The 22,608-nt window shown below is 52.5% G+C and overlaps 1 protein-coding gene across 2 annotated transcripts in view; it reads left to right on the top strand.

Annotated features, from left to right (window-relative positions):
* SLC24A4 (solute carrier family 24 member 4) overlaps window positions 1-11,901 on the top strand; it is a 126,900-nt gene extending 114,999 nt beyond the window's left edge. For both annotated transcript variants that reach the window (XM_037130255.2, XM_037130254.2), the window contains exons 14-17: window positions 5,315-5,429; window positions 8,872-8,984; window positions 9,424-9,489; window positions 10,541-11,901. In XM_037130255.2, coding sequence (XP_036986150.1) covers window positions 5,315-5,429; window positions 8,872-8,984; window positions 9,424-9,489; window positions 10,541-10,693 — 447 coding nt within the window. In that variant the 3' untranslated portion in view covers window positions 10,694-11,901. The remainder of the gene's footprint in view (window positions 1-5,314; window positions 5,430-8,871; window positions 8,985-9,423; window positions 9,490-10,540) is intronic.
* The last annotated feature ends 10,707 nt before the right edge of the window (window positions 11,902-22,608 follow it).

The raw sequence follows: 22,608 nt of genomic DNA, 5'->3' as shown, positions 1-22,608 counted from the left end.
CCTCTACAAACCGGGGAGGCTCATCACTGTCCAACAGGGTCACTGGGAGACTGGGAGGCCTCTGGGCTGACCTCACGGTCTGAGCTGCAGCACAGAAAGTGGCTTGTAACTGTGAGTGTCAGCTGTTTTCACCAGGAAGTACAGCCATCGCGGACTGCTCCCTGCCGTGTCAGGTGAAGGCTAAAGTCCCCACAGGTGCTGGTGTGGGTGCGGGAGGTGGGGTTGTGGGGGAGCAGGAAGGAGCTGCTATTCAAACTTCCCAGAAAGGGTGATGAAAACTATGCCTAAAATGAATTGAATTTGCAAACTTAAAATTTTCGAGTAGAATTAAAGACCAGCCCATCGTTATACTTGATTTTTCAAATTTCTTACTCTACTTTATAGATTATGCTGTAACAGTTGTCCTGTTCCCCCCCCTCCGCCCCCCTCTCCATCTAGCATCCCCAGTCCTTCGGGCACTCCCCCCACCATTGTTCATGTCCATGGGTCATGCGTGTAAGTTCTTTGGCTGCTCCATTTCCTATCTGTGCTTCACACCCCCACGGCTATTCTGTAACTGCCTGTTTGTACTTCTTAATCCCCTCACCTCTTCACCCATTCTCCCCACACCCTGCTCCTACCTGACAACCGTCAAAACACTCTCTGTGTCCATGATTCTGTCTCTGTTCTTGTTTGCTTAGTTTATTTTTTAGATTCAATTATTGACAGGTATGTATTTAGTACCATTTTATTTTTCATAGTTTTGATCTTCTTTTAAATAAATTCCTTTAACATTTGATATAATAACAGTTTGGTGATGATGAACCCCTTCAGTTTTTCCTTGTCTGGGAAGCTCTTTATCTGCCCTTCCATTCTAAGTGAGAGCTTTGCTGGGTAGAGCGATCTTGGCTGTAGGTCCCTGCTTTTAATACTTTGAATATTTCTTGCCTGTGCCTTCTAGCCTGCAGAGTTGTTTGTTTTGTTTGAGAAATCAGCTGACAGTCTTACGGGAATTCCCCTGTAGGTAACTAACTGCTTTTCTCTTGCTGCTTTTAAGATTCTCTCCTTATCGTTAACCTTTGGCATTTTAATCATGATGTGTCTTGGGTGGGCCTCTTTGTATCCATCTTGTTTGGGATTCTCTGTGCTTCCTGGACTTACATGTCTATTTCCTTCACCAAATTAGGGTTATTTTCTTTCATTATTTTTTCTTTTCATTTAAAGATTTTATTTATTTATTTTAGAAATAGGGGAAGGTAGGGAGAAAGAGAGGGAGAGAAACATCAATGTGTGGTTGCCTCTCTGCAACCCAGGCATGTGCCCCGACTGGGAATCGAACCAGCTCCCCTTTGGTCCACAGGCCAGCACTCAATCCACTGAGCCACAGCAGCCAGAGCCCATTATTTTTTCAAACAGGCTTTCAAATTCATGTTCTTTCTCTTCTCCTTTCTGGTACCCCTATGATGTGAATGTTGGATCTCTTGAAGTTGTCCCAGAGGCTGTTTATACTATCCTCATTTTTTTTGGATTCTTTTTTCTTCTTGTTCTGTTGGATGTTTTTTGGTTCCTTATGTTTCGAATCATTGATTTGATTCTCAGCTTCATCTACTCTACTATCATTTTCCTATAAACTGTTCTTCATTTCAATCAGAGTATCCTTCGTTTCTGACTGGATCTGTTCTTGCTGCTGAGGTCCTCACTAAGTTCCTTGAGCATCCTCATAACCAGTATTTTGAACTCTGCATCTGATAGATTGCTTATCTCCATTTGGTTTAGCTGTTTTCCTGGAGTTTTGATCTGTTTTCATTTGGGCCATGTTTGTCTCCTCATTTTGGCAGCTTCCCTGTGTTTGTTTCTGTGTATTAGGTGGAGCTGCTATGACTCCCTGTCTTGGTGGTGTGGCCTAATGTAGTAGGTGTCCTGTAGGGTCCAGTGGCACAGCCTATCACCCAAGCTGGGTACGCGAGGTGCACCCGTTGTATACCCTCCTCTTGTAGTTGAGCCTTGGTTGCTGTTGGCAGGTCAATGGGAGGAATTTACCCAGGCTAGTGAGAGGCAAGGCTTGGCTGTGACCACTGACCACCACCCTCCATCCTCTGTGGAGGATCAGCTGTGCAGGGGCAGGGTGGTGGTGCTCCAACATGGTCTGTAGCTGTCCACTGGGTACACTGGCCCTGAGGTTTCCTGATTGGTACAGACCAAGGTCAGCCCCTACCTGTGTTTTGCCCAGGGCACCCTGCCTGAGCTATAAAGCAATCTGAGATGGCTGCTACTTGTGCGGAGCTTGGAGATTTCTGGGTGAAGCCAAGCTGTTGAATCTCGGCTGGCTATTGCTAGTGCAGAGCCTGGGGCTCACTCAGGTGGCTGTTGCTTGTTTGAGAGGGTTTAGGAAGTTGCGAAGTGTGAGCCAAGTCCAGCCATTAATATGGAAAAGCAGTTTGTGCCTGGGGCTCCAGAAGTTTCTTCCACTGACTCAATCCCTGTTGGTTTTCACAGCCAGGAGTTGTGGGGACTCATCTTCCTGGCACTGGAACCCTGGGCTGGGGGCCTGGTGTGGGGCTGGGACTCTGAGATACCCCTCTGGAATTTTTATCCACCACACACGGGACCAGCCTGTTCCGCATCTGCACCCCTCCTACCAGTCTGGACGGAAGTGGTTTCTTTAATTCCATAGTTGATGGACTTCCATTCCCCTTGACTTCTGACAGTTCTGACTGATGGTGGTTCCATATTTTAGTTGTGATTTTGATGTGGTTGTGTGAAGAGGCGAGCCATGTCTGCCTACGCTACCATCTTACCTTTGATTTTTTTAAATCCAGTGATTTCTCTTAATAAAATGCATTCCCAAAACAACATTGCAGTTTTAAAACAAAGTCTTTCACGACATTTGAGTGGGCATGAGAATTAGGGAAGATCACATTAAGGAATGTGTGAAATTTTTTCTCCTCTAATTACTGAAAAATAAAGGTGTTGTAAGTCAGTTCTACTAATTGCCAGTGAGGTTGGACATTTAATAACACTCCCACCCCCACTTCCTAAAGCAGAGTCTTTGCACCTGGCCTGGCCAGGAGTCTGAGGCTCTCTTCCCTGTGGCTTTGAACTCCAGCCGACCTCAGTGTGGGAGGTGCAATGGCCTCTGCTGCAGAAGGTAGTTGCGTGCCGCACGTTAGCCTGGCTTCTACCCAGGCGAGATGCGCCGGCCTCTCAGCCTTGCACTGACTTTCACTTTGCCCCGATGGGATCGCCAGGGAGCCATGAAGTCTCAGGTGCCCCCCCCATACCTCCACCACTGTTCACACCTCCCACCCCCAAGTCTTGGGGAAGAAGTTCTTGAATGCCTGTGTCAAAAGGGAGAGACATTTGAAGTGGGTCATCCGGTGCAGCACCCTAGTGAGAGAGTGGGAGACCTAGTGCAGTCTCCCTAGCTCAGATGGGGAGACCGAGGACCAAGGAAGACTAAGCATCTGGAAGGGTAGGAGGGCCCAGGGCTGGGATGCAGGACAAATGGCACTTGGGAAGCATCTCTGCTCCCAAATGATGTGTGCACACTCGCTCACTCCTTCTCCTCACCCCTCCATCCTTCAAACTCTTGGCCATGTAGTTTAGTGATTTAAGAAAATAGATGCATCCCAGGAATGAGCAAATGACCCAGGCTCCTAGTTTTATGATGTCTAGCATCACCCACTGAAAACACATCAGCCACAGCCTGCGTGTGCTAGCGGCATCTCCATGGCCCATGTGGATTGAGCACGGGTGGCTCAGCCCTCCTCAGTGTGTGTCTTCCCTCACAGCCCAGGGCAGGCCTGCCGGTGTGTGCTCTGCCCTGCGCCCTAGAACATCAACGTCCCACTGTCCTGGGGACAGGCCTGCTCCCTAGCGCTCCGCTCTGGGGCGGGGCCTCTTTAAACGCCCCCACAAAGCTCTGTTCAGGGACAGATGTCCATTTAGTCCAGGTGCTCTGGCTGCCCTCTAGGACTGAGGTTTGCACTCACAAAGCACTTCATCTGGGGACTCCGATAACCCCCATTTCTCTGCACCCACAGATAGCGAGACTAGTGAGTGAGAGAGAAGGGAAACACTCATCAGTGAACATCTTGCACAGGCCAGGCCCTGTTGCCTCCCATTTTCTCACTTTAATTCTTATTCATGAGCCCATTTTACAGATGAGAAAGCAGAGACTCAGAAGCAAGCCAGTTTGTCTCAAGTCACACGACCATTTGCTGGGGTTGGAGCCGTCAGCCGGGACAGGAAGGATCCTGAGAGGGGCCCCAGCTCCCACTTTCCAGATGGGGAGGCAAGCTCGAGCTTGAGGGTGTTTTGTGTGGGGTTGTCCGAACGCCTCTAGGGCTTCCCATTGGGCTACCACGAGGACCCCAGCCACCTCTCCAGTGTCAGACATTTGTCAGAGGACCGTGTGACTGTGCTCAAGACCCTCAACGCCAGGAGTCCCTGCCTCACTGGTGACCTTTGTGTCTGCCGGCGCGTCCTTACTTACCTCTCTCACCCTCCATTTCTCTAGACAGAAAATGGGCATAACGGTAGTGCCTCCCTCACCGGTGGGTGGGGAGTAACAGGGCACCTGAGATTGGAAAGTAAAACACCTGTGCACCTGGTACACAGCAAGCGCCCCATAAATGTTACTGATGTGCAGTGATATCGTAAGAGCCAAAAGAGAAACCACCTCAATATCCAACATCGAGGGATGGGCTGAAACGCTATCACCATACGATGAAATCCACACATCAGTTTAAAGCAATGTAGTTGAATATTTGAGATAGAAAGGTAATCACGGTGTTTTATTACATGAAACAAATGTTGCAGAATGTGTGCTGGTAGCGTAATCCGATTTCACTTTTTCTAATATAGCAAAAAGGTCAGGGGTGTGTTCCAGGGCAGTGCTTTTCAAACGCGGTTCCCAGAGCGGCAGCCTCAGGGTTCCCACCCCTGGGAACCCCTTAGGGATGCAGTTTCCTGGGCGGCACCCGGACTTCCTGAAGCAGACGCTCTGGAGGCGGGGCCTGGCCATCTGCATTTTAACGAGCTTGCCCGAGAGTCTTCTGTATGTTCACGTCTGAGAACCACTGGCTGATGGGAAGTTGGTAGTGGTTGTCTGTGGGTCTTGAGAAGTGGTAGGTGATTTTTAAGTTTTACTTTCTTTTCTAAAGTTTTTAAAACAGTGAATGCGTATTATGCATGTCATCAAGGGGGAAAAAGTACCCCCAAAAGATGTTTTGAAAACAAAACCACATTCCAGACGTTTTCATTGGCTACAGCAGTGCCATGTTCAAGTTCAGTACTCTCAGGGTAAGCAGCACCCCCCACCCTCTCTCTACAGGTGACGATCATCGGGTACACATTCGGGATCCCCGACGTCATCATGGGCATCACTTTCCTGGCGGCAGGCACGAGCGTTCCGGACTGCATGGCCAGCTTAATTGTGGCGCGACAAGGTACGCACAGGGTCTCGGCCCCCACCGCCCTCGGCGGTGCCGTGCAGGCCCCTGCCCTCTGCCCCGGGCACAGCTCAGGCTCTCACGCCCGGTAGTTAGAGGAAGGAAGCCCACGGAGGAAGCTGACGTCCGGAAAGCACATGGCCCAGGTTCCTCCCGCGGGGAGGACGGTACCGGGACAAACTCCAGACCTCGAAGAACATTTGCTTGCATGCAGTTGTATATAAATGCACTTGTTCTGAAGGTCACCAGTGTGAGATTGAAGAGAGCTGAAGCCCAGGCTTCTTATAGCAAATGAGGTGGGAATGAGAATGTTCTCGTCCCAGGAAAGCAAAGTGCGGCTGCCCTGTACCACTAATGATGTTCCTGTGCTGCTTCAGAGTTCTAGACCTTGTACACCGTTTTGGTTTGTTTAGTGGTTTTTATTTGGGGCTCACAGAGTGACCTGGGCTTATTGGTGAGGAGGAAAAAAAGGCTGCAAGGGGCCACCTTTATTTACTGCGGCTTTTCTGCCGGCGAGACAGCATTCCGGCCTGGACTTCCGCAGGTCTCCCTCTGCAGATGAGAGCTGGAAAGGCGGGGGGGGGGGGGGGGGCAGTTTAGGGGGCGTCTGGGTCTGAATAATGGAGTGAAGGCTCAGAGGAGACAGGAGAGGAGAGGAGAAGCACCCTGAGAGACAGCTGGCTTTGGAGATAGGGAAAGGAGACATTCCGTCAACGTAGGAGCAAGGGTGGGTTGGTTGGGAAAACATGGGTTGAGCAGAAGGCCAAGGTGGGTGTGTGTCTGGCGCTAACCTGGAGCCGTGCGAAAGTGAAAATAGGGACACAGGGTGGCAGCTAAGGGGAGTGGAATTCAATAGAGTGACCTTTGAGGTGAGTGTATTCATTTTGTGGGGGAGGGGAAATATCCCCCTTTTCTCTCTAAGTTCTTCTGGCCAGACTAATAATCAAATGACGTGAGACATTAGCAAGGGAGAATAACCAACTTTATTATGTATATACATATGGGGGTGCCATAAGAATATGGAGGCTCATGTGCCACCTTGAGCTAAGGAGAAGAGGGGTGGGTAGTGGTCTGTGACTTCAAAGGGCAGAAAGGCAATTCACATGGAGGTAAAAATGCAAACTTCTGGACGTCTGTTAGGCCTTCTTTAAGGACGGGCCCGGAGCAGACTTGGATCGGGCAGGCCTCGCTAGGATCCTCCCTGTGTCACACTAGTTCATGTTAAACTAAAAGGCAGGAGCTCCGAGGGCCCGGCTGGTGCTCTAGTGGCGTGAACATGGGTCAGACTCAGCCATTCCAGCTCCAGGGACACACACACGAGAGAGGACACATCTGTCCAGAGCTGCAGCTGGCTGGTGGGCACGATGGAAATCAGCAAGCATGAAACCATGCAGTTTGAGCAACTGGCCCTGGAGTCCAGGCTAGTGAGGGGCAGGGGGACAGTAGAGGGTTGAGTGCTAGGGCGGGACGGGGGTGGGTGTCCTGGTGAAGTGGAAGTAGGGGCTCTGTAGGAACAAGGGACGGGTGGGGTTCTGAGGAAGGACGTCGTCTCAGAGTAGCTACCGTGGAATGTGGAGTGCAGGCTGGGGCAGCAGAGGGCGTACCTAGTTGTCACAAGGGTGGCACTGATGTGATCAACAGAACCCAGTACACAGGGTTAAAGCATAGACAAAGTCTTCAGGGCACAGGCTCCAGAAACCGCTGCAGGGCATCAGCTGCTCCGAGCAGGAGCCGGGCAGCAAGCTGTAACCAAGCTGCAACGCGCCGGTGCTGCTCCCGGGGCTCCCTGAGCTAGGCCGGCAGCTTCGGGCGACAGGGAGTTTGTGAGAAACGCAGACTGTCAGCCCCCCGCCCAGTGTCACCGAATCAATCTGCTTTTAGCAAATCCCCTAAGTGAGCCACGTGCTGCTCTAATTTGGAAGCACTGCCGTCAGTCCCTCAAAGATGGGGTGCCTGTGCAGAGTGGGCAGCTGGTCACACCTGAGACGCGCTCAGCCTGTCCTCCCGGACCCTTTAATACCTCCCAACCCGTCCTGCTAGTCCAGCGCCTGCCTCCGCGCCAGGGGCAAGTCTCTGGGCAAACAGTTCCAGCACATTCCTGCGTTTTACATGAGACCGGAAGGCCAGTTTCCCGGTGACGCCGCCCTAAGCTGCCCAGGTACTGGCAGTGCAGGCTGGGAGGGGGACGCGAGGCCCTGGAGGAAGGCACGGTGTCCTGGAGGTCAGCTCTGACGGTAGCGGGTGGGAGAGGAGGGGACCTGGCTTACGTCAGCAGGGTGACTCAGGCATCCAGATGCTGGTCAGTGTTGCTGCATGCTTCTCTGACCACAGCAACCGTGTGGTTGCAGGCATTTGTGCTTCAAGCTCGTTCCTGGGTGTGCCTTTGTACACGTGCCCAGTGACGACAGTCAGGACAAATTAGGGCTAAGTAGCCAGATTACAGTGGATTTCAGCCAGCGAGAGTCTCGTTGGTAAAACTTGTTATCTGATTTCTAATACCCCTCAAGTTTGAGGTCCCTCCCATGGAGTGGCCAGCACAGTACTGGACAGTGGGGCTAGAAGGTGATCACACAGCCCCCACCCTCTGATTCTTGTAACCTGCTCGGGGGAAGAGTTCACCCTTCAGAATTCAGTGGGCATAAGACCAGACGCCCTGATGAAGGCTAAGGTCACGGTGCCGTTGCCTGGGCCACAGGTATGCATCACGCCCCAGGGTGAAGGACGCTGGACCACTTGCAAACTGTGTGACCTTGGACATGTCTCAAGCATTAGTTTCATCATCTGCCACATGAGGACAGTGCCCCCTGCCTCTCAGAGCACCTGGGGGTTCACGGAGGTGACGCACAGAGTGAGTCCTCAGAGAATATTGGCTGACACACCCGGCAAGAGAACTGCACTGCACTCCCCGGGGCCACTGTGACCAAGTTCCCCAGGCAGGGGGGCACCAATGACAGAGGCCCGTCTCAGACTGGAGGCTGGGAGTCCGAGAGCCAGGTGTCAGCAAGGTTGATTTCTCCTGGGGGCAGACCTGAATCTGTTTCAAGCCTCTGTCCTTGGCTGGTAGAGCACCCTCTTCGTGTCCACGTGACTTTCCCCTGTGCTGTGTCTGAGTTTCCCCTTTTTTTAAGGAAGCCACCCTAGTGACCTCATTTCAGTTACAACCGCAAAGACCCAAACTCTAAACAAGGTCACCTTCTGAGGTGCTGGGGGTCAGGGCTCCAACATATGAACCTCAGGGTCACCATTCAGCCCACAGCAGGCCCCTCTAGACTCCATGAAGGGAAGAGGTCTTAGGCCTCGGAAAAGGGGTTTAGAAATGTCCAATCTGAGGAAGGAATTCCTGCCTGAGCAACAGCACTAAGGGAACAGTTAAGGGAAAGGACAGGGATTTCCAGTGACCTGCTCCTAGTGAGTGACACGTGTCGACTGTCCCCTCCAGGCCTTGGCGACATGGCGGTGTCTAACACCATAGGAAGCAACGTGTTTGACATCCTCGTGGGACTCGGCATACCCTGGGGTCTGCAGACCATGGTCATCAGTTACGGATCCACAGTAAGTTCCGTGCTGAGTTCCTTCGTGAGCAAGACCGACGCCAGGGGCGTGCCTGCCACAGGGATGGCGTCGGTGTCGGCCCTGTCCCAGCCAGCCAAGGGCTCTGGGGGACATGCTCCCGCTTCTCCTTGGCACCCACTTTCCAGGGAGGCTCCCAGAGCAGCCTGAGGGGTGCCCGCAGGGGGAAGCCCCTGTTGCCCAGAACTCATAAGTGCTCCTGCCCCGTGTCTCAGCCCACTAGCATGACCGACCCCTCCTGGGCCTTTTCCTCAGAGAAGCGCAGGGAGACTCGAGTCCACAGTTAGCTGATCGTCCACAGCCACATGCTCACCTTGAGCGGCCGCCTGTGCTTCCGGATGGGGGAGGGCGGGTGCGGACGTACCCCCAAGCAGCTGGGCCCCGGCAGCTCCGGGACTCGGGTGCGTGTTTGCTGTTGCAGGTGAAGATCAATAGCCGGGGCCTGGTCTACTCCGTGGTGCTGCTGCTGGGCTCCGTGGCGCTCACCGTGAGTGTTGACGCTCCCAAAGCAGAGGCCCCACCCAGACTTCATCTCACCGGATTCTGCCCGGTCACTCACATGTCCCCCCGCCTTCCCCGGCCCCTGCAGTGGGGGACAAAGCCGAGGAAACATGTCAGTTCAGACACCCCCAGAATGTCGTCCCCCACCACTGCTCTGTTCCCTGAATGACTGAAAGGCCTCAGAGGAAGAGAATGACTTTTCCTCTCTCCTTGCTGCCCAGTTGTCTCCTCTCACTGGGAGACCCGCCCGTCTGAGCTGGCAGATGGACACAGTGGTCAGGCCTTGGGCCTGGCACGTGGTGAAACGCAGGTCTCCGTACTCCATGTGCCCAGGGCTGTGCCCAACCCTTTACCTCTGCTGACAGAGGTGTTCTTACAAACACCTGATGAGATACCTTTCCCATTTTATGGAAGACGTCAAGGCTTGGGGGTTGAGCAACGTGTCCACAGTCATGTGATCCACCCCTCTAGCACCTGTGCCGTTGCTCCGATGCGGCGACTGGGAGCCCGCCCCTGGGGAGCCCCGATTCAGGGATAAGAGAGAAGGCGGCGGAGGGAAGTGTGGGAGGGTCTGGGAAGAATTTAGAATGGGAGCGTGCTCCCACCTGTCTCCACACACACACGCACGCGCAGAAAATGGTGGTGCAAGCTGAAGTTTGCCAGACCGTGGGCCAGCAGGAGCCTTGAAGTTTTGCTGAAGCGGGAGGGCCGAGGACACCAAGTTCCGAGGCAAAGGGAACACCCAGTGGAAGACCCTAGTTGTCCCTAGAGGAGGGCTCGGCTGGCGCGGGCCATTCCCTGAGGGCAGCTGGAGTGTGTCCCCAGCCTCCCCCTGCCATCAGACAAGTCCAAAGCCTGCAGGGCTCGCGCCCTTCAAACTGAGGATGTTCGATGGCAGCAGCGCCCCTCTACTCTCACCCCCGTTTTGGAGGAAGTTCGGGGTTCATGGTCTGTGTGTTGTCTTCCGGGGAAAAGGCCTCTGGTGCTCCCTTCTCTGCCCCCAGCCTGATCCTCACACTGTCTCCCCCCGCCCCCAGGTGCTCGGCATCCACTTGAACAAGTGGAAGCTGGACCGCAAGCTGGGCATCTACGTGCTGGTCCTCTACGCCGTGTTCCTGTGCTTCTCCATCATGATCGAGTTTAACGTCTTCACCTTCGTCAACTTGCCCATGTGCCAGGAAGACGACTAAAGCTGAGCCGCTGCCCCACGGGGAGCCGTCCTGGACACCCTGGCACTAGTGTCCCCCCTCCTCGCCCCTCCCACTACGAGCCTCCTTCAGCGGCGGCCACTGTCCCTTCTTTCATACACTGGAAGGAAGAGCCATCGTGTTCTCTGGCCTTGGGCCAGGCTGCTGGACATCCTCCTCCTCCTCGGAGTCCTGCCCCTCAAAAGGCGAGATTCGGGGGCCGCTATTTGAGCAGCTTCGCAGACCCCTGAACTGCCGGTCCCAGGGATGTGGCGTGTGTCTTGGCTCTTTAGTCGGAAGGGCTTCCGTGTGCAGCTTGTCCTTCTGTGTCACGGCAGCATCTTCAGGAGAAAACGGTCGGTGAACATGAGGTCTCCTGTACGAGTACGGCACAGGGGTGCTGTCTCCTCTGGGCCCAAGCGGTGAGTTCCTCAGGCGCCGGGCTGCGAAGACCTCCGACCTCTGCTGGGGCGGCGCTCACGGTTTGGAAGGGGCAGGGCCTCAACCTGCTGGGGGTGTGGGGCCGTGGCATCCCCGCCCTTTTTCTGGGAAAACTGGAAGAATGGAAACAGTTTTTCAGCTTTTTTATAGCAGAAGAGAGAAAACAAGAATATTCCTCTCATTTTTATTGATGCATTCAGAGAATGAGCGATGAAATATTAAAAATAAAATGTCATATAGATCATCATACTTGAAAAAATCATTCCATCTAAAAGGACCCTGGGGGGACCCAAAAAGGTGATACTCAGGGACCGCAGACCCTCTGTGTGTCATGTTGCATGGACACCAAGACATTCGGTCTGGAAGTCAGGAGTCAGAGACCAGCGTCCTGATGGGTGCTAACTCAGAGACACGGCGGAGATCGTGGTTTGCAGCCACACACTCCAGACCTTCCGTCTGACGCAGCACACCGTCACTTTGGGTTTGTCATTTCTTTGCTAATGCGCTACTCGCAAGACCATCAGGTTGAAAGGCCCAGTTGTTTATGCGCCCAGCAGATTTCATAGCCTGCTGAACCGGCGTGCGCATGCCGGAGGGTAACGGTCAATGGCAGGGAGGGAGGTTTCCTGAACCACGGCAAACTGCTCCCCGGCTCACGGGGACCATAACTTGGAATTTTTAGAGCTCAGTTTCTTGAACCTTAGCGTTTGCTACACAGGCAAGGCCAAGGATGGGAGGCCCATTCAAAAATAGAAAAATATTAAACAGCTTTCGACTGCTTCTTAGCTCTCAAATATATATATTAAAAAGATTTACGGACACAAACCAGTTGCGGTTTCTGAAAAGAAAGCACAATTAATTTTATATAGAGGTATTTTTATTTTTTTAACGTTTCTATTGCAAAAGTTGATCAGATTCGATGCACTTTTTACACGGAGCCGCTTTGCGCGGAAGGCTCCGTGGGAATTGCCCGTGACGGTGTGAGGAAAGAAGGTTTTCAGCCATTCACCAAGAACCAGTCATGGGGATGAGTTGAAATCCAACAGCTAATTCCTTCTTGAGACACAGGGGCTGTGACCCGAGGTGGGATTTGTGGCCTGCTCTTCAAGTCCACCCGAACTTCAGAAGGAGGCAGTGTCCGAGCCTGTGAGCTTTAAGTTAGCGAGAACTCCATCACCCGGCTTCAGTCCTGGGTTTCCGTCAGTGTTAGTAGCTACGCCACATGAAGGCTTCTCTCTTTGTTGCTTTACCTAGACAGGGCTTGGTAGTCTTCAAATTGAGGACAAAGGTGATTTTCCTATGAATTTAGCTAAGCAGGAGGCCAGGGAGTCTGTAGGTTGTCATTGGAAACTTAAGATGCAAGGGGTTTCTGAGAGACACTCTGTTCTCTTAACATAGCTGGCCCGGTCCCCCCTCTGATCCCCACCGCCGCCCCAACACCCCACCCACCAGCAAGTAGCGGAGTGGGTTGGCCATTTTTGTGCAGGGGGTGATCTGTATGGGTGTGTTTTTGCATTTGTGGTTGGTTCTTATTATTTGAGTTCCAACTTCACCAGATATTTAACTGACTCCTGGGTGCCCCAGCTCATACCCTAATATATATCGCATCCATGTCTTTACGTTCTTCCTGGTAAAGACCAAAAACTATTTCTAGCTGCAAGGTGCAGGCCACATGGCCCCGGTGATGATGTCCCGCTGGTGTCACTTGTCTGAACCCTTGTGTAATCTTCGGAGAACACAGCCTGATTACCAGCCTCTTCCTCAGCAGAATCCTTCTGAGACTAAAAAATAACATTTTTCATATGTAGAGTGCTCTTGGTTAACTCTCTTATGACCTTAATGTGCCAAGATAACTTCCTTAAAGGATTTAGGCATTTATTGTGCTTAGGAAACTATATATACACTGTAGGTGAAAAATTCTTTTTAAAATATTTTTCATTACAAGTTTAAAAAGTTGCTTGATTAATTAAGACTTCATTATTAAGTAATGCTTTTATCACTAGGCAGGAATAACTTCCTTTATTTTATCCCCAAAGCTAATTAGCAGGGGTAATTACACTGCAACAAAAATAGGCAATTATTATTTAAAAAAATAATAAATTTAGCTCTTGTCATTGGAGGCAGAAAAGAAAAATGAACTATTATACACAGATAGAAAATGTCTACAGAAACAGGAGCCAGTGGTTCCTGTCGATTTCCCGTTAGGAACTCGTCCTTGCCAGCCTGAGCATGGTCCTGCTGGAAGCTGTGTGGGGTCTTGAGAACCTGGCCCTGGAGGAAGGTTCTGGGTCAGCTGCAGTGACAGACTAATAGTCCAGGGCACCGGGGGCAGGTCAGACTCATCCCACCCTTCCTGTACCCCGCCTCACCTGGCCTCTGCTTCTGGTCTGACCGTGTGCACACATCTTGCTGCGCTTGCCAGCTCCTGAAACCGCCCCACCCACCCACCACCTGTTAGGGCCGTTTCTTGCTTCTGCCAGGCAGTCCGCTGCCTTTACAGACCTGAGCAGCTGATGAGGGCCTAACCCTCCCAGAGTCAGACCAGGTGGGGCGTGCGTACTACTCTGGAGCAGCCCTGCAGACTCCGACCAGAGACGCCGCCCTCCTGGGCTGCCTCTCTTCCCTTTGGGGAATGATGTGGAAGCCGTATAGCGGCAGCACACGCTGCACTCAGAACGCCGGAGTCACACACAGGCTGGGGGCTTGAAGGGGCTTGGGCCCTTCTTTCCTCCCGGTGTTTCTCCTCCCTGAAGCTAGGGCCGCTCCCTGTCCTTTAGGTGGGGCGGGCTGAGGGGAGATGGACTGGGAGAGAGAGAGTTCCTCCCCAGGTATGGAATGGACCCCTGGGGTTAAGAGGCAGGGACAGGGTGGGGGCTGCAGGCAAGCAGCAGAGCCCCTCAGGACGCAGGGCAGGCACTGTGGGCTGGGCTTGGTCTCTCCCCGTCCACCCCACTGCTCCTTCCCTGTTGCCCTGATGTTCCCCGGCTGGAGAAAACAGCTGGGCTGTGCGTTGGCACCTCCGGCAAACGCTTAGTGCTGGAGCACCCAAAGAACTCCCTGCTTAGAGGAGAATCCCCATGATGTGAATATTACCAGGTCCCTCTAATCCCCTCGGACGTGGTTTCCATGGGAGTTTTCCTCCCCCTTCACTGAGGCAGGGAGCAGATGCGTCCGCTGAGACGGGCCCAGGTCTCAGCAGCTTCATTGCCACGTCTTGCCCATAGAAACTTCCAGAAATTTCTGAAAATGCTCTCTGGGCAGTTCTTGGGTGGCAGAAAGTCATCATCCCTCACCCCAACTCCAAAGCCCTGCCTCCCTGGCCCCGCCCTCCCTCCCGTGGACCACCCAGGGTGAGCCGGACGCTGGGTGCCCCAGCAGGTGTGAGCACTCGCCCTCTGGCTTTGCACTCTGTGCTGAGCATGTGAGCCCCGCAAGGCTCCCTCGGGGCTTCTCAAAGCACAGAGAAGGGGCCCCTGCAGCAGTGGGTAAACCCCTCTGTGGGGGTCCTGTTCTGTCACCCCCTCAGTCACGTGGGTGACAGAACAGGAGGGTCTTTCCATGGGTCCAGCCCACAAGAAAAGGACATGAGTGGGACACAGGTTCTGTTGAGCACCTGGGGCGTGGCCTCTTGCCAACCCAGCTTGGGTGGAGCCCCTTGGCTGTATTGTAGAGAAAGCTCCCCACAGGGTACCATCTGCAGGGGCACAGATTTTTAAAAGGAATCTAAGTGGTTGCATTTGTTTCTCTCTTTTTTTTTAAAAGATTTTTAAGTTTATTTATCCTTAGAGGGGAAGGGAAGGAGAGAGGGAGAGAAACATCAATGTGTGGTTGCCTCTCGTGTGTCCCCTGCTAGGAACTGGCCTGCAACCCAGGCATGTGCCCTGACTGGGGATTGAACCTCGCTTGTTTGGTTCACAGGCCCGCACTCAATCCACTGAGCTACACCAGCCAGGGCTGCATTTGTTTCTTAACAAAGGAAAACTACACCGGGGCCCTGGTTTTTCGCTTCACTTCCTGCCCAGTAGCCAAGACAAGGCCCACAGAGCTGCCCAGCCTCAGGGGAACTGGTGCCTGCGTGGAATTGGGGCTATTTTTTTCTGTCACAACAGGGAAGCCAGATGAGTGGTCTTCGAGCTTTGCCGTTCTGTGGGGATTTAAAGAATTCTAGCTCTTCACGACTAATGGCTCCCGGCTCCATTCGTCAGCAGGCTTCTCCACGCACACTGCGGCCGGGCTGACACGTTCTCCTTGCCAGTCTGGGAAAATGTCCGCTCCCGAACACCCTGGTCCACGCCTGGGGCCAATGAGAATTGAAAATGCCCCCTGCCCGGTGACAGGCCAGCCTTGGTGGTGTGGCTTTTCCATCCGTCTGACTGATGGCTCTGGACTGGCTGCTCCTTGGTTAAAACCTGATGACAGATGCGGGCACAATCCACACCGCTTCCTGCTGTTGCCAGAATCCAAACAGTTGCTTTTTATGCAACATGTCAGTTGGGACTTTTCCACTGTGCAAGCCAATGAAACCCCAAATCCCGGAGAAGGTACGTGCCCTGCCCACCCCCCACTGGACAAGAGTTTATGTGACGCTGTCTAGAGAGAGTATGTGAAGCTTCGGCTTCTAGTTGCATGGCTTGTGCAGGGAGGGAGAGTCCCAGACAACAGAGCCTTCTCCCTGCTCCCACGCCAGGATCCCCAAGGGAGGGGACGAACACGCTGTCCCCTTCCCCAGAAGGAGCGAGGCCTGTCCTCCCACTGAAAACGCCCGGGGTGTGAGCAAGGCAGCTCTGTGTTTCCACATCAGATATCCCAGTGGCGGCGCTGGCCACAGGGCAGCCCAGGCCTCACTTGCAGAGGTTCCCCTCTGGGCTGCAGACCACTTCCTGGAGCTTCCTCCAGGTGGCTTGGACTAAGCGTATCTGGGGACCCAGTGGCGAGAGCTGTGGCCGAGCCTCTGTGGCAGGCCCTTGGGGAGTTTCCTCGGGGAACTGCTAGTCGGGGCGGCCGGGTGTCCAGTTCCGAGCACACACTCCCTGGCAGGGCGCCCTCTGCGTGTGCCTCCCGTCCAGCAGATGCCAGCAGGAGTAGCTGCTGGGTGTCTGAACACAAAGAGAGCCTTCATTACCTAGAGAGGAATCAGGGCTGCCGGCCAGATGGGGCCAGGCCCAGGAGCAGAGGCGGGAGCTGCCAAAGAAAGGGCCGGGCGAAGAGAGGCCAGGCGCGTCCAGACGCCCGAGAGACAGGCTGGGCATGGTCTCTGCAGTGCCACGCAATCTCCCCGCGGCCCCGCCATGACCTGCCAAATAGCAGATAGAATCGGAGGGCTCTCGGGTCCAGGAAGAAAGCCCCTTGGAAACAACCACGGCAAAGGACTTGGGGGACTGCTACACGTCACCTTAGTCCCCTGCAAGACACATCTGGCATGTGGGGCTGAATGCTGCCATCTTTTCTCACTCTGCAGCAGGCGGAGCTGGAGCAATGAGCTGAAAAGTTGTAAATAATAAATATATTTATCCCGCTATTTATTTTTTCAATCACCGTGACCTCCTGCACTGTGAATGCTCTGTTGATATGAGATTCCTAGTTTAATAAAATGGTTACTACATTGGAATGAATTGATACTATTGGTTCCTGAACACTGGCATGAGTTTATTTTTATTGTGAAGAAAAATCTAGAGCAAACAGGAACTAAATCTTTGTCAGGAACCTAGCAGTCAGTATTGTAATGCTATATGTCAAAGTCTGTACACCGTCGACAAAGTAAGTGAGCACATGCTGTCTCTCCCTCCATAGCGCTTCCATCCATCGGCTTTGTAATAGACACGCATTTGTATTTTTGGAAAGAATTCTATCCGCTGGAATAACAGCCATTTGAAACCATTTATATTTGCATATTAACAAAAAATAAACTTCAAAAGGATGAGGGTTGCAGCTTTTTAATTATAATGATTGGTTACGAATAAAACAAAGCAGAAATCTCATAACTTAGCTAGTGTAAGTCCACCCAGAATGACCCAACCCTTTCCTACCGCATCAGAAGGGCCACTTCGTGGGACCCCTGCGGCCACATGCCCGCACACAGAAGGGCCCCAGGCCCAGTTGCCACCATCCTGAAATTTTTAACGGGAGGCCCGCCTTTTGAAAGGGGGGCCCCGCCCTTTCATTTTCACACTGAGCCCTGATTGTAGCTGGTCCTACTCATTGGTGATAAGGTTGTGCCATCAGCTCCACGGTCGTGGGAAACTGAGATCAGGGAAGAGGTTCTGGTTGATCCCTTTATTTGACAAGTTTCCTGAACACCAGCTGCTTTGGGTGGCATTCCAGACTTTCACATGCATGAGAATCACCTGGGCGTTTTATTAAAAAAGCAGATTCTGGCTCAGCATGAAGGGGATGGGGCCAAAGATGCTACATTTCCAGCAAGTTCCAGGGTGATGCTAACGCTCTCGGTTCACTCTGAACAGTGAGGAGCTCAGTCCTGGTACTCAAAATGTGCCCTGGGCCCCTGCACAGGCTCACAGACTGATCGATCTCCAGCAAGATGAGAACAGAAACTGAGAGAATATAAACATTTATGGCAATGTGATGAGTAATTTTATATCTGAACATTTTCATTGTGTTTTTCCAGTCATTTTTATTATACTTATAAAAATACCAGTCCACAATGAACTAGAATTTTTTAAATATTTGCAAAACATCTTCCCCACAGGTTCTACTTTAGATGAGAAGTTGTCCTTTAGATGAGAGTTACTTAAAAAATAAATAAGTAAAATAAGTAAATAAAAACACCTTTCATTTAACTCTTTCCTGTTTAAGGTCGATTCACACTGTGTGAAGGACTTGGCCATGGTAATTTCAGCCCAGCAAGTTTTGTGGGTCCTACAGCCACGTGCTCTTGGCTCTGAGCATCTCGGTCCATGTGGCGCTCCTGGCTTACCAAGCCAGCAAAACACAGGACAGGTATTATCCCCATTTCACAGATGGAGAAAACGAGGTACAGGGAGGGTACATGCGTGTGCAGGGGCTCTTGGGTATTCACTGTGAGAGCCAACCTTAGAAACCAGATCACCTTTCATTTCCTGGGGATGCCCAGAGCAGACAAAGTAGCAGGTGTGGGGCACCCCACGCCAGGGCCAGGTTCACGGGCATGTAACTTATGCAGTCACAGAGCCCCTGCTTGGAGGGTCCCACACTTAGAAGGGTCTTGTGCTTGGCTTAATGTTCTGCAGAAGTTGTCTTGAAATTTGCATCCTTTTTGAGCAAGCGTTGCACCTTTTCATTTTGCTGGGTCCCCCCACTCATGGAGCCAGTCCTGCCGTCGGCCAGAATCCATGTCAGGACCACCTTCTGCATCTGAGGCTTCTGTGGGTCGGGAGCCAGGGAGACCACACCTTTTTTTCTGGTCTTGAACATCACCTTGTCCAAAGAAGTCTTAATGGCCACTGAATTGAACCCAAAATTCCCAAAACACACCTCTGGGCACCCCTGTCAGGGGCAGGGCACAGGGGGGAAGGCACTGAAGGGCCAACTGAGCTGGGCATCTATTCTGCTTTTATAAAAACCAACCAAGAAAAAAATAACTCAGTGAAGGGAAGCTGAATTTTGTCACCAGCCTTCTATTCAACAGACACTGTTAGCCACCTTCTCTACAATATTTACAAACAGCTGTGAGGAACAGCTGCTCCACCCAACTTCCAGATGAGGAAACTCAGGCCCAGAGAGGCTGAGCAACTTGCCTGAGGTCACACAGCAGGCCACGGTGGGGAACTCGTGGTTCAGAGGCAGCCAGAGTGCCCCTCCCCCCGGGACCCAGCCACCCTCAAAGCCGCTCTTGGAGGAAACGAGTCCATATTTGGGACTGTTCTTACCTCAGGTCCCAGGAGCCTCCTGCTGAGTACACACCTGTCTGTGGCTGCTCACCAAGATGACAGCAGAAGCCCAGGCTGGACTGTGGCCAAGACGACCAGTGTGCGATCAGATTTCCCATCCCACTGATGACCTGCTCTATCCGTTCTTTCTCCCATGAAAGGCTTGAGGACACCACACTTGATTTCCAGAGGAAGTAACTATCCCCAAAAGGAAGAAGTGAGATAGAATAAATCACGGCCTCACCCCCAAGTAGCTACAGAACAGTCTTTTTATTGCTCTGTCTTCCTCAGCATATAGTGCTCAGCCTCATAGCCCAAAAAGGCTGCCTACTTTCATTGTGACTGCAGCCTCGTGAGAGATCTGAAGTCAGACCCAACCAGTTAAGCTGCTCCCAAATTTCTGACCCAGAGAAACTGTATAAGAGAGAGGGAGAGAAAATAAAAACTTATTGCTGTTTAAAGGTATTAAATTCAGGTGTAATTTGTTATGCATCAATGGATAACTCACACATTGCGTATACTGGTTTCAGCCCATTGGCCCATTTATTCAACTGTCCTGAGCCCCCAGCATGGACACACACGATGGATCGGATGTGGTGAACAGTTGCCTACTTGAGCATGCGAGGTTCCCAGGGGATGGAGCCAAGTCCTGTGGAATGTGTCCTTGCCGGTGGAGCCGTTTCCCCACCTCCACGCACAGTGGGGTCACAGCGCCTGGTGCATAGTAGGAACTCCACTTCCCAGAGAACAGCTTCAACCTCTTGGCTTGCCTTCTGGTAGATGAGCCAACTCAGACATGATGAGCTGCTAATGCTCAGTCATCTGGCCTCTTGTCAAAAATGTGGATTCGTTTCCCAGAGGTCACTGTGTCGAAGTCTCTTTCCATTCCCTCACTCCAAGTGCTGCCAACAGGAAGGACGTGACAACCGGGCGAGTCTTTCCTGGGCTGGCTGCCTTCCCCCTGCCTGCAGCCAGCGTGAAGGGCCGAGTCCTGCACCACCCACCAAGGGCCACCCCTCCCCTGGGCCTCCCCAGTCATCCCTCATTGGGGAGGATTATATATATATTTACATATATATATATAAATGTCATGAAACTACCACCTCAATCAAGATAATGAATATATCCATCAACCTGGAATGGTTCCTGGCCTGTAGCTTCGTTTTTCAGGTCCTTTTGTACAGTTGCGGTGGGCACCATTGGTTTTCTACCTAATGTCCATTCTCTTCTTCCTCCCCAACAGAACCTTAATTTAGATCAGGTTTCAACCTACCCCCCAGCACTTGGAGGAAAGGCCACCTCCAAGCCCAGGACCACATGTGGATTCTAATCAACCTAAGCCAATCGGTACAGGACATTCTCCTGGGGCCTGGGCCAGGCCTATGACCTCAGCCAGTCACACTGCACAGAGCCCTTCCTGTTCCATGCTTAGGAGACAGTCTTCTCCCCTTTCTTCCAGGAGGGACCCAGGGAACATGATTCTAATTGCCACTGGAAACTGTCTTGGAGCCACTGAAGAACGACCCTGAGGATGAAGTCAATGTTGAGGAGGTCACAGCAGAGAGAGGGACCCACCTGAGTGACCAAGGGCAGTTGGGTCCCTGATTGCCTTGCACCTGGGGCCTGCCCAGCAGGCAGCTCTGGAGGTCACTCCCAAGGACTCCAGCCTCCAGGTTTTCACACCTTTGTTTAATCCCTTCCCCTTGAGGGTAGGCAGGATCTGTGACTTGTTTCTGATTGAATAGGGCAGAAGTGATGGGATGTCACAGCTGTGATTAGATTATATCAGGCTGTGACCGCAGTGCCTCCTCAGCTCACACCCTCTGATGGAGTCAAGGCCATTTCAGAGGTTTCCAAGTGGCCAGATATTGACGACGAACTCCAGCCAACAACCAGCAAGGAACTGAGGCCACTCAAGAAACTGAATCCTACCAACCACCATGTGAGTTTGGAAGCAGATCCTTCCCAGCTGTTTTCAGATACAGCCCAGCCCTGGCCAACAACTTGACTGCTGTCCCTGAGAGACCCCAAATCAGAGGGAACCATCAAAATGTGCCAGCACCCCCGAGGTTGTGAGATAAGATAATAAATGTGTTGTTTTAAGACACTACCTTTTGGGGTAATTTGTTACACAGCAATAGCTAACTAAAGCACAAGGTTTTGAGTTGTACAAGACAATCCAGTGCTCTGCACTCAGTCTGCTCAGAGTCAGGGTTTTCCATCGATGAAACCCAGGGCCATCCTCTATTCCACCACGACCTCCCAGGGTCTCACTGGTGTCATAACTTGGTAAACTATGGATTTAGGACATTCTCGACCCTAACTTCAGCTCACCTTCTGACAGCACAAAGCTGGGACAATTCTCACTGTGGAACAGGACTCAGAAATGGAAAAGCCTTTATTTTTTGGCTCCAGGTTATTTTAATTTAGCCTATAGGTGCTTGTGAAGTGCCTGTTGTTCGAGAAGCCCTCCACGGGCTATCGGCGGGGGAAGAGAGAGAGAAAATGAAAAGGAGGGTGTGTTCCCTGCTCCCAAGAGCCTGCACTCATGCTAAGGATAATTGAAGCATGAGAACCTTACAGTGTCTCCAAATGTGTGACAAGCACAGGTTAAGAGGGCACTCCAGCTGGGAGCAGGCAGGCTTCAGGGACGGACCTTGGGGTCGGATGAACAAATGCAGCTGGTCGTCTGGGCAGGGGAAGAGGTTCCCGGAGAAGGGTCTCGGAAGCCACAGGGATGGGTGGGGCTGGTCAAGAGGAAGCAGGACATCAGACAAGAAACTGACTGATAATCCATATGGGGGGAGGGTGTCTCCTCAGTTCATGAACTCTCTCCCTCTCTGAGATCTCCTACCCCTCGCGAGAATTCAGGCAGGGCCTGGCTCGTGGTTCCGTTTCCCGTGACATTGGCAGAGGTCATGGCATGCTGTTTCCCTGGCAGGTGGGTGGATCTGGAGGGGCCAACATGGCTTCCCTTGGTGGACTTTCCCAAAGGTCCCCCCCAAAGGCCAAGTAGGATTTGAACCCCACTTGTCTGATTCCACAGCTCCACCCTCCTGCCACGCCTCCAGCCCTCCACACCCCAACAGGCCGAGCCACAGGAACCCCACAGCCGTAGGGACTGACCAACAGGCTCCCGAGCTTCCTAATTCCGATGGCTTTGGTGACTGGGGGGGGGGGGGGGGGGGGGGGCACTGCAAGAGATCAGAGGGAGACAGGCAGGCCACAGTATTTATCTTCCTTCCCCAGAGTCACTGTGAGCTGCCATGTCCCTGGATGCAGGGTCCCTGCCCTGCGACTCTCCCCTGGTGGTCTTTGTACAAGACAGGACTCAGCTTCTGGGCCTGGTACCCGGCCCGCTCCTCGTCCTCGGGCGAGGAAGGTGACAGACCTGAGGTTGACGGCAGCTCCCTCGAACTTCCCTATCTACGCTTTGGTTAAGTCCGACTCAGATTATCCTAATCAGAAGTGCGGTCGGTTTCCTGTGAGATCTGACCGAAACTTGAAGGGCCTCCCTCGGGCCTGGCACAAACAGTACCTAGTACTCGCCCGACACTCACTACAAGCCAGACTCTCTTCAGAACAACTTTCTACATTAGCTGGCGCAACGCT

Source organism: Artibeus jamaicensis, unplaced genomic scaffold (genome assembly GCF_021234435.1).
Source record: "Artibeus jamaicensis isolate MK-2021 breed Jamaican fruit bat unplaced genomic scaffold, CSHL_Jam_final contig_444, whole genome shotgun sequence".
In the NCBI taxonomy this organism is placed as follows: Eukaryota; Metazoa; Chordata; class Mammalia; order Chiroptera; family Phyllostomidae; genus Artibeus; species Artibeus jamaicensis.
The sequence above is the reverse complement of the archived record's forward strand: the minus strand, read 5'-3'. Positions and strand labels throughout refer to the sequence as shown.